The 12136-nt window shown below is 39.4% G+C and overlaps 1 protein-coding gene across 2 annotated transcripts in view; it reads right to left on the bottom strand.

The window, feature by feature from the left end:
- Positions 1 to 12136, bottom strand: part of faf1 (Fas (TNFRSF6) associated factor 1) — a 368750-nt gene that overhangs the window by 184383 nt on the left and 172231 nt on the right. Inside the window, exon 8 of one of the 2 annotated variants that reach the window (XM_072273767.1) lies at positions 6310 to 6396. The exons of the other annotated variant lie outside the window; for it this stretch is intronic. Coding sequence (XP_072129868.1) covers positions 6310 to 6396 — 87 coding nt within the window. The remainder of the gene's footprint in view (positions 1 to 6309; positions 6397 to 12136) is intronic. 2 annotated transcript variants of the gene reach the window in all.

Genomic DNA, 12136 nt, shown 5'->3' with positions numbered 1-12136 from the left:
AAAAAATGGTACAGCAATGATCTGCACATGCAACTACAACATACATCTTTTCAGAAATACATAGTTCACATTCCAGCCCTGTCTGATGTATTCCACGATGGCAGTCTACCCAGATATCTTGGCTGAAGTATCAATGTTGCAATGTCAATTCACTCTGTAAATAATGTAGCTGCACTCTCAGTGAAAAAACTGTTTGAAGCTGTTTAGAGAGCGAAAACTCAAAAAGGTTCTGTGAATATTTTTTAAGCCTTCTAACAATTCAATGTTCTGAGGAGAGAGAGTTAGGATGAATACAGTCCATAGAACAAAACTCCCTGAGTAACCCTGAAACATAACTGCAAATGTTGAAAATCAGAACATGTTGGGAATATTCAGTACAGACAGCAGTGTTCAGGGAGTGAAAAAGACTTCACACCATAGGTCAATAACTATACATCATGTCATCAAGCTGAAATATTAACTTTCTGTCTCCATAGATGCTGGGTGACCTGCTGAGCATTTTAACATCTGTCATTTGAATAGCCTTGTGTAAAGAACTGCTTCATCATCTTCGTAGGCAGCCCCTCAGTAATTAAGAGTGTCTTGCTTTTAGAGTTGTACTGTGATCAGTGGTTCAGTTCAACCAGCTATTTGGGACAAATCTTAAACAACATAAAATAATAGAGAAAATAGCCAGGATTCCCTTGGTTTATTTGGGACACCAAGCCGCTTAAGTGGGACAGGAGACTTTTGCCGAACAATTTTTACTTACTGTCAGTCGCGTTAACTTGTGTAGCCATTAGACATAACACTATGATTACAGTGAACTGTCTTTAAATAGCGTCAGTTACATGTGTTTGTGCTCAAAAAGCAGTAATTTCTGTCATTGACAGTTGTCAAGAAATGGACGATTTGTAATTGTTTTGCTCACTGCGGAACTTGAAGGTGTTGACAATCATCATGATCGTTACAATGAAAATGAGTTGGAGGATGCACTCATCAAAAGCATTTTACGATAGCAGTCCATTAACTGTATTAGGTGTCTGCTAATTTTGTTCATTTGCAGACAGTGTGTTAGTTGCCTGTGGTATCCAGTGATGACAGTGAACCCTTTGTGGGAGAGTTTTTAATGTGGAAAAGCCATTGCACTGTGACACTGTCTCAACCTCAGAAGCCTGACTCCTGTGGTATGAGTAGTCGTCACAAAGTGAAGTCTTCCTTGGTTACAGTGGATAACCATGACTTCTATGCCTTGTCACGCCCTTCACTCTCCACGAAGCATTGAAGAACCACCTTCCAGGTCATTGGATCTCACTGCTGATCTCATCCGTCCAGTTGGTTGGAGCTGACTTTACGTGCTAGGACAGTCCTGTCCCTACTTCACGAGTGTATGAGGCCTGCCAGCTACCATCACCTGGTTTAACCTGCCTGTCAAAATGGTTTACCAGGGTGTGGCTGCTGTCACATGCGAACAGCTACTTGGAGCCACAGGCGAGAACTTATTTTCTTTTGGGGACCAAAAGGAAGCGAGATGTCCTAGAATGGACACCATACATAGTAGGAATTAATCCATAGTTTTATAGTACTGTAATAGCATTGGTAGTGTTTGTTACTCAGTTAAATGGCAGTACCTTTTAAAATTTTCCATGAAACTTTGGTGAATTGAGGCAGCCGATTTACTTGGCCACAATGTACTGGTCCCAATGCGTACCAGTTAACCAGACTCCACAATATACTGTAACTTACAATAAGAAATATTTATTTTATTTATTTTTTGTTTCTTTATTGAGATACAGTGTGTAATAGGCCCTTCTGGCCCTTCAGGCCGCACCTCCCAGCAGTCCCCCAATTTTATCCGAGCCTAATCACAGGGCAATTTACAATGACCAATTAACCAACCAACTGAAATGTCTTCAGACTATGGGAGGAAACCAGGGCCCCCAGGGAAACCCATGCGGTCACAGAGAGAATGTACAACTCCTTACAGGCAGCAGTGGGAATTGAATCCAGGTCATCTGTACTGTAGAGCACTGAGCTAACCACTACTCTACCATGCTGCCAATACAAATATAAAAATAAATAAATATTTATAGACAAATATATATTTTAAAAAGATCAGTAATGAAAAAATAGTATTCATGGACCATCCAGAAACATCATGGTAGAGGGAAAGAACCTGTTCCTAAATGGTCCATGAATACTATTTTGCAATGTCCGTAAAACATTGAGTGTGGGTCTTCAGGTTCCTGTCCCTCCTTCCAACTGGTCCTTAATGATGCCGCTTTTTTGAAGCATTGTCTTTTGAAGATAGCCTCGATAGTGGGTACGCTAGTGCCCATGATAGAGCTGGCTGAGCTTACAACCCTCTAAAGATTTTTCCAGTCCTGTGTAGTAGCCCCACCATACTAGATGATGATGCAACTAGCTAGAATGCTCTCCATTGCACATGGGTTGAAATTTGCTAGTCTATGGTGAAATATCTAATCTTCTCAAACTCGTAATGAAATATAGCTGCAGGAGTGCCTTCTTCGCAATTGCATCAATATGTTGGGCCCAGGATAGATCTTCAAAGATCTTGGCACCCATGAACTTGAATCTGTATAACCTTTCCACTGCTGACCTCTCAACGATAATGTAAAAACATTCTGTCTGGATGCAATTTGATGCACCAGAAATTCAGCTTCTCAATCTACAGATGAGATGCTACTACGTACCTCATTATGAACCACTGGTTTATTTTAGATGTATCGGAAAATTGAAATGCACACACAATATTGGAGGAACTCAGCAGGTCAGGAGGCAACTATGGAAAGGAATAAACACTTGACATTTTGAGCTGAGACCCTTCATCAGAGAATTTATGTAGGATACCACATGTATCAAAAGTGAGACTAGCACTGAGCAAGCAAGTGTTTCCTTGTCCAACTATTACGCTGTTAATTTGGTACGTGATGCTGCTGAACCCCTCCCTGGCATGTTGTCTGCAAGTTCAGGGCTTTATCCACCTGCAAGTGGAAGAACCAAAGCTGCCCCTTCTTCTACAGCTGGAAATCGTTTCCAAGTAAATGTAGGATTTGGAGCAACTTTAACATTCATAGGGTAAATTCAGTGTTAATAAATGAATATGCATTGTTTCAAGGTAACAGATTTTGCGTGAACTCCTGTCCCAACGAGGAGATGCCATTAGGAAGGAAGAATATAAATTGGTTTAAAAAATTAATCTAAATCTGTTTTAAAATGTAGACTCTCTTTCTCCACCCCACTTCCCTCCTTCTCTGTAGTTCAGTCATTCAGAGAGCCGGACATTATGTTCCCGAATTCATTGAGCTATAGTTGTTCCATACTGTAGGTACTATCTTAGCTTCTTATTATGGAAAAGTATATTTTTGTGAATCATTTGCTGCATTCATGGGATAACAACCTGTAGCAATTTCCGTAGATTTGTGAATGGTACCTGTCCGAAAATGAGCCTCAGATTTTCGCAACATAAAAAGGTCATTTCATCAATCTACTTCATTGTACGATACCCTCTGGCAATAAAGGTCTGTGATGATACCTTGGAAAATATATGATGCTTCCTGTGTCTCAGAAGCCACTGCTCAATGCAAGCAAAATTACTGATAAAATTCACTATTGCTTTCAGTGCACTAGTGCAGACCTAGAATTCACTGTATATTATGCATTGCACTGTACAGCTGCCACAAAACAACAAATTTCACAACAAATTTTGTTAGCATCCATTTGAGATCGTCCTGCTTGGTGGCGCAATAGTATCAGTGCTGGACTTTAGAGCGAAGGTTCCCAAGTTCGAATCCAAGTCAGGTTGAGCGTTGAGCTAGCAACGTGGCCTTGTAAAAAGAAGAATAGCTTGCTAAGGAAACACCGTCAAAAAGATGGTGCCCCGATAACTCCACTGCCGAGTTAAGGGCTATTCTCCTCCTTCTTCTTTCCATTTGAGATCAAGGATAGGCATGGCAGCAGATGCAATTTGCCATTTAGATTTTTTTTAGAGAGCGTAGGGTAAGTTGAAGAACTGTCCTGAAGTTACAATCTTCTCAAACTTGTTGAGTTCTGGGTTTGTCTCAGTTCAATCAGTACTGGTTGGATTTAGCACCCAGCATGTTGATTAGATAGAATTAGATAATGTGGCTTTGGCAATATCACAGAGATTAAACAACAAGACCAAGCTGTCACAGATCCAGTCATACTGGATCAGATGTTTTGTCAACTGCTATTTGCAGGATTGCATGGAGTTTAATCTAATAAAGAACAGACACAAAATGTTATTGCTATCTGCAACCAAGTCCTAAATGCATTTTGTACACTGAGGGAACTCAATTCTCTAAAAGCATCATTAAGATGATTAAAAAATACAACTTTTTGCCTTCCAAACATCATACGCAAGACTCAAGGATAGAAATCTGCAAATTATAGTTAACAATAATTCTTCAGGTTAGAGGACTACAGACAATGGTGTTCTCCAAGTGTCAAGAATAGGAAAACAGAATTGTTCTCCTTGAAGCAACTAAGATTCAGAGATGCACCAGGCCCCTCAGACTGGGCAGACAAAGGAAGTCTGTTTGTATTAGATGATCATACACAAACTAGAGGATTCAAACTAGAGATACAAGGAGATTGCGAGGAGAGCTTTGTTATTTTTTTTAAAAAAGCTGCAAGTGGTAATATTCTGGAAGTTGCACCTTTAATGGGAATCTATAAATTCAAAAGGAAATTGGATAGGTTGAGAGGAAAATGAACTGGCAAGGATAAAGGGACTGAGTGGAGGGTCCAACTAAGCTGCCCTTCTCAGAGCAGCCACGAAATTCTTGAGCTGAACGGATTGTATGCGCCAGCATGACTCAGCAAGGATAGAAAATGTTACAGAGGATAGGGAATAAGGCAAGGGTCGAAAGGTTGAGGCAAAGGGGAATGGGTGGGAAGGCAGGCAAGGGATTTACTATGTCAATAATAGGTGTTTTAATTTAAATGTTTTCAATGTCTGTTCACATACAGTAGTAATGGTACAATTGAATACCTTGCTTAACTATTTCCGAGGGCATTTACGAGTGAACTACATAGTAGCACACCTGGCAGATCTGTTTCCTTACAGCTCCAGTCACCTGGGTACAGTCCTGATCTCTGGAACTACCTTTGTGCAGTTCCACGTTTTCCCTGATTGCATATGCTCTCATTTCCACCCACTTCCCAAAGACATGGAGCTCAGTAGGTTATTAGCCACTATTAATTTTCCCTAGTGGGTATGTGAGTGGTAGAATCGAGGTAGATTGGAATGTGGGAAAAATCTATTACAGCGAGAATACTGTTGCTCTTTGAGCCAGCAAAGGCATGATCAGTCTAAATGGCCTCCTTCTATGTCAGAAGGAAATTTAATAATACACTACCAGAGTGGGTATAGACAGCAGATTACATGCTCTTTTGGAATTTAGTTGATTTTGCAATCATCGTTACTAATAAGACTAGTTTGTTTTAATATAAATTCCAGATTAAGTTCTTCCTGAGGGGTTTGGAACCATGCATTTGCATCTGGATTATTAGCCTGGTAATTTAACTGTTCCATCACAATAACCATGTGGAGAATAAAAATTGTTCGAAGATTAGAGAAAGAGAAAACTGTTAATTTCAATCACTAAAGCAGATGGAACTTCACTGATCCTAACTGAATGATTATTAGTTTCAGAAAATTTAAAACATCAATATCACATAGTTTTTTTAGTCCAACCAAATAATCAATCTATTAACAATGATGTGGTCAATCAAAAATATTGATCTTTTTAAGACATATCTTGGCTTCACTGCAGCAGATTTTCCCCCCAAATTAAAGCTTAAAAGTTTTATAATTTCTCCACATCTTAAATATTTCTACAACAAATTCATAACAGAAACTAAATCTTTAACAGATTAAAGTAAATTAAAATCCAGGCATCAGTAAACAGGCTTTCATTCCAAATTACATTAAAACTTGAAAAAGAAATAAAGAATGGGTGGCTAAATTATTTCAGTTGAAAGCCTTTATGCGCTGAGATACTAAAACACCTTGAAATGTTTATACAGCTGACTATTCTCAACCAGGGCAAATCTGAAAAGTAAGCTCTTGTGCCCTATGCTTCTCTTCAATTATGTAAGATGTTTGGCTAATGGTTACAATGGTCATATAAAAAGAGTAATACAGAAATGAAAATATCAAAACCACATACTAACAAATGCCGAATGGTACATAAAAGAACATCTGCTGAAAGAAAGTCTCTGCCTATTCATTACACAATAACGAGTGAAGCATAGTAAAATTCGTTGAAAATACATTGCACTCACAGAATCATCCTCGGCAGCAGCAGGCCAACCTTCCCATACCTGATGGCGGACGTGAATGTTTGTGAGGTCAAATATGTTACGCTTTACCTAATAAAAAAAAAGTTTAAAAAGGATATAATACACTTCATTTTGCTTTATTAGAAAGTCATTTCCAGCATACAGCACATTTTCAGCATAAGTCTTGATATAACAAATGAAAAGAATATATATTAATGTCAACTTCATATTTGAGCCTTTTTATTCTGTGATTTTCAAAACATTTTCAAAATAAAAAGGCATGGTTGTCAAAGATAGCGTCATTCAACACAGTATGATGATCACTGGATAGTTATTGAGAAAAATAAACAAAACACTCCATTTAGAGTGTTATCTCTCAGGTCCCAAAAATTATATGTATCAGTATGATTTGGGTTATTCAATTAAAAGAGAACTGGACAATGGGCATTTAAAAAAAATGTTACCATTCACCTTATTTATTTATTTATTTATTGTTAACCATTCCTTTCTTTAAACATATTATCAATATAACATTCTAAATAATGCTGAGGATATACAATAACCTCAGATTTACAAGTATGACCTAGCTTCTGCTGAACAGTACAGGTAAAACAAAGCTGCTGGAAATTCCACAGCTTCAATGCCGTGGAAAGTTTAGCATGTCTTAACTGTTAAACACTACTTTTGCATACTTGGCAAATTTGGAAAATGACCTTCTCAAATACTTTGAAATCATTCCATTTAATGATTTTGTATCAAAACCATTCACAATTAATCAAAATATTAAAAAAATTTAAAAATCCATCAACTGAAAGGTGAGTTAGAAATTGGTTGTGCACAATAACAGGAACTTAGTCCAAAACTTCAATTGTAAACATAATCCTCAAAGGCTATTAGCATTCCACATTACAACAATACAGTTCAAGAGATGATTATTAAACTTCGTTCATTATAGGAATTATTGCAAAACAAAATTGCAGGCATATCCTTGAAATTCAGCTTTCAAAACAAAAATCCAAGATCACAGTATGCAATTCAAATTTTTTTTTTACAAATCAAATTGGGTTTCTCTGAAGAGCATGTTATCAAGGAATTACCAACTTCAAACATGCTCAAAACATTTATCAGAAATTAGGTTTACCAATTCATCCAAAAATAAAACAACTAATTTTAAGAGATTGGATATTTGCAAGAAGCAAGGTGAATTACTGCAAAAGTCACAGTCAAAATTGAGATTTAAGTACATTGAGAATTCGGCATTTGAATAACGGTGTTCCCTATTATTCCTTTCAACATAGATCATCTACTGTAAGACAAATGGCCTAATTTGGAGTCTTGTGTGCAGTTCTGGTCACCTACCATCAGAAAAGATATCAATAAGCTTGAAAAAGTACAAAGAAAATTGACAAGAATGTCACGTCTTGAGGAGATGAGTTATACAGAAAAGCTGAATAGGTTAGTACTTTATTCACCGGAGCACAGGAAAATGAGGGAAGATTTGATAGAGAGATACAAAATGATGAGAGGTATAGATAGATTAAATGCATGCAGGCATTTTCCACTGAGATTGGGTGAGATAAGAACTAGAGGTCATAGGTTAAGGGTGAAAAGTGAAATACTTAAGGGATACATGAAAGGGTATTCTTCACTCAGAGGGTGATGAGAGTGTGGGACAAGCTGCCAGCAGAAATGGTGGATGCAGGTTCAATTTCAAAACTTAAGAGAAACTTGGATAAGTATATGAATGGGAGGGTTATGGAGAGCTATAGTCCAGCTACAGGTTAATGGGACTAGGTAGAATAATAGTTCAGCACAGACGAGATGGGTCAAAGCATAGCTCTCAGAGTTTTTGAGGCATGTAAGCATCCAAACAATGACATGGTTGCCGTCCTCTTGGAGGTCTGTTATTCTAAGAACTTTAAATAATGAAGAAATATTAATTTAATACAATGCAATCCTTCATGCCTAATTACATAAAACATTCAGGAGAAAAACCTAATATTCCTATTTGTGTAAAAAGTCCAGTTCTCAATGATACTGGGATTTCAGCACAATAGTAAATTACAGTTAATTGAAACACATCAGGACCAATACATTTTTGCCCAATTAAGCAGCTACCCCAATTAGCACCACGATAGTTTAGCAGTTAGTGTGACACTATTGCAGCTCAGGGCAATCCGGAGTTTGGAGTTCAATTCCTGTGCCATTCTGTAAGGTGTCTCTATATGTCCTCCCCATGAAATGTGTACATTTTCTCGAGGTCCTCTGGTTTCCTCTAATAGTCCAAAGACGTACCAGGCAGGTAACATGGTCATTGTAAATTATCCTGTGATTCGGTTAGGGCTAATAAAGTTTGTCAGGGGTTGCTGGGGTGGCAAGGCTTGAAAGGCCAGAAGGGCCTACTCGTTGTATCACTAAATAAATTAGACAAAGTTTCATTGAAATAGTTTAAAACATATAAAAAAGACAAACTGGGTAACAAATCATGTATTTAAATGAAATACAGAACAAATTAGAACACCAGCAATACTACAGACTACTATAAAACTGTGTATTAGTTTATAATACTTATCAATGGAGGAATTCATCCAGTGTATGCTGCCGTGCTCTTTTGACTGCAAGTGAATAGAATCAGTACAGGCACCTTATACAGATAATGGACTGATGGACTGCCTTCATACAATGCTTTCGACAATTACATCCTCCAAATCTGAAAAGTGAAGTCAGAGCCAAAGTAAAAGCAAAAGAGAAAACATACAAGGAAGCCAGAGTTAGTGGGAAGATAGAGGATTGGGGAGATTTCAAAAACTTGCAGAAGCAATCTAAGAAGGTCATTCGGAAGGAAAAGGTGAATCATGAGAGCAAGCTGACAACTAATATCAAAGAAGATACTAAAAGCTGTTTTAAGTATATAAGGGGTAAAAGAGAGTCGAGGGTAGATATAAGACAAATACAAAATGACGCTGGAGATATTGTAATGGGAGATGCAGAGAGGGCAGAGGAACTGAATGCGTATTTTACATCAGACTTCACAGTAGAAGATGTCTACAGTATACCAGGTATTCAAGAGAGTTAGGGAAGTGAAGTTTCTGCAGTGAAAATTACGACTGAAAAGGTCCTCAGGAAGCTTAATCGTCTGAGGGTGGATAAATCTCCTGGACCTGATGGAATGCACCCTAGGGTTCTGAAGGACAGAGCGCTGAGACATTAACAATGATCTTTGAAGAATCAATAGATTCTGGCATTGTACCAAATGACTGGAAAATTGCAAATGTTACTCCGCTATTTAAGAAGGGTGGGAGGCAGCAGAAAGGAAACTATAGACCTGTTAGCCTGGCATCAGTGATTGGGAAATTGTTGGAATCGATTGTTAGGGATCAGATTAGGGTACCTGGAGGCACATGATAAGATCGGCCTAAGCCAGCATGGTTTCCTGAAAGGAAAATCCTGCCTGACAAACTTACTGCAATTCTTTGAGGAAATTACAAGTAGGGTAGACCAAGGAGATGCAATAGATGTGGAGTACTTGGATTTTCAGAAGGCCTTTGACAAGGTGCCGCACATGAGACTGCTTAGCAAGATAAGAGCCCATGGAATTACAGGGAAGTTACTAGCGTGGGTGGAGCATTGGCTGGTCAGCAGAAAACAGAGAGTGGGAATAAAGGGATGGCTGCAGGTTACCAGTGGAGTTTCACAGGGGTCGGTGTTGGGACCACTGCCTTTTACAACGTACGTCAATGATTTGGACTACGGTATTAATGGATTTGTGGCTAAATTTGCCGATGATACAAAGATAGGTGGAGGAGCGGGTAGTGTTGAGGAAATAGACAGCCTACAGAGAGACTTAGATAGTTTAGGGAAATGGGCAAAGAAGTGGCAAATGAAATACAATGTTGGAAAGTGAATGGTCATTCACTTTGGTGGAAGAAGTAAATGGGCGGACTATTATTTAGATAGCGAGAGAATTCAAATTGCAGAGATGCAAAGGGACTTGGGAGTCCTTGTACAAGATACACTAAAGGTTAACCTCTAGGTTGAGTCGGTGGTGAAGAAGACAAATGCAATGTTGGCATTCATTTCTGGAGGTATAGAATATAAGAGCAGGTATGTAATGTCGAGGCTCTATAAGGCACTTGTGAGACCACATTTGGAATATTGTGTGCAGTTTTGGGCTCCTTATTTTAGAAAGGATATATTGACATTGGAGAGGGTTCAGAGAAGATTCACGAGAACGATTCCAGGAATGAAAGGGTTACTGTATGAGGAATGTCTGGCAGCTCCTGGGCTGTATTCAGGAGAACGAGGGGGGAATCTCAAAGAAACATTCCAAACGTTAAAAGGCCTGAACAGATTAGATATGGCAAAGTTATTTCCCGTGGTAGGGGATTCAAGGACAAGGGGGCACAACTTCAGGATTGAAGGGCGTCCTTTTAGAACAGAGATGCGGAGAAATTACTTTAGTCAGAGGGTGGGAAATCTGTGGAACTTGTTGCCACAAGTGGCTGTGGAGGCCAAGTCATTAGGTGTATTTAAGGTAGAGATAGATAGGTTCAAAGATTCAAGATTCAAAAAACTTTATTGTCATTCTAACCATACATCAGCTCTGCAGGGCAGAATGAGACAGCGTTTCTCAGGAGCAGTGCAATCATAACATAACAAACGCAACACTACATAATAAACATAACAATAAATAGTAAAACACAACAGCCACATGTCAGTTAAAATGAGTTATAAGTGTCCAGTGCAAGTTAAAAGTATCCAAAGCAGAGTCAGGTAGAGCAGCTATTTAGCAGTCTGACTGCCTGTGGGAGGAAGCTGTTTAGTAGCCTTGTGGTTTTAGATCTGATGCTGCTGTAACGTTTGCCTGATGGCAGAAGAACAAACAGTTCATGGAGAGGGTATGAGGGGTCTTTAATGATGTACCGTGTCTTCTGGAGGCATCGACTCTGAAAGAGGTCTTGGACAGAAGGTAGGGAGACCCCAATAACCTTCTCTGCTCTCCTAACCACCCTCTGCAAGGCTTTTTTGTCGACAGCACTGCAGCTGGAGTACCAGGTTGTGATGCAAAAGGTCAGCACACTCTCAACCACGCCTCTGTAGAATGTAGTTACGATGTTAGTGGGGAGTGATGCTTGTTTAAGCTTCCTCAGAAAGTGCAATCTCTGCTGGGCCCGTTTCACAATCCCAGTGGTGTTCCTGGACCAGGTGATATTGTCCGAGATCTGCACCCCAAGGAACTTGATGTTTTCCACTCTCTCCACTGTGGAGCCGCTGATGCTGAGGGGTGTGTGCTCAGGCTGAGACCATCTGAAATCGACGATCATCTCCTTGGTTTTGGTGACATTAAGCATCAAGTTGTTATTCCTGCACCAGCTCTCTAGGTGTTTGACCTTCTCCCTGTACATTGTTTCATCATTTTTGCTGATGAGCCCCACCACGGTGGTATCATCTGCAAATTTAATGATCAGGTTCTCCTTGAATCTGGCTGCACAGTCATGTGTTAGCAGTGTAAACAGCAATGGGCTAAGCACACAGCCTTGTGGGGATCCAGTGCTCAGTGTGATGGAGTCAGAGATGTTCCTGCCAACAAGGACTGACTGTGGTCTCTCTGTCAAGAAATCCAGAATCCAGCGACACATGGCAGTGCTAAGGCCAAGCAGCGACAGATTAGCCAGGGCATCAAAGGGTATGAGGTGAAAGCAGGGGAGTGGGAATGACTGGAAGAAGAGGATCAGCCCATGATTGAATGCTGGAGCAGACTCGATGGGCTGAATGGCCTAGTTCTGCCCCTATATTTTATGGTCTTATGATTACAGATACCTTCAAATTC

The sequence above is a fragment of the Mobula birostris genome, chromosome 12, assembly GCF_030028105.1.
Source record: "Mobula birostris isolate sMobBir1 chromosome 12, sMobBir1.hap1, whole genome shotgun sequence".
In the NCBI taxonomy this organism is placed as follows: domain Eukaryota; kingdom Metazoa; phylum Chordata; class Chondrichthyes; order Myliobatiformes; family Myliobatidae; genus Mobula; species Mobula birostris.
Note: the sequence above shows the minus strand (reverse complement) of the source record. Positions and strands in the feature narration are given on the sequence as shown.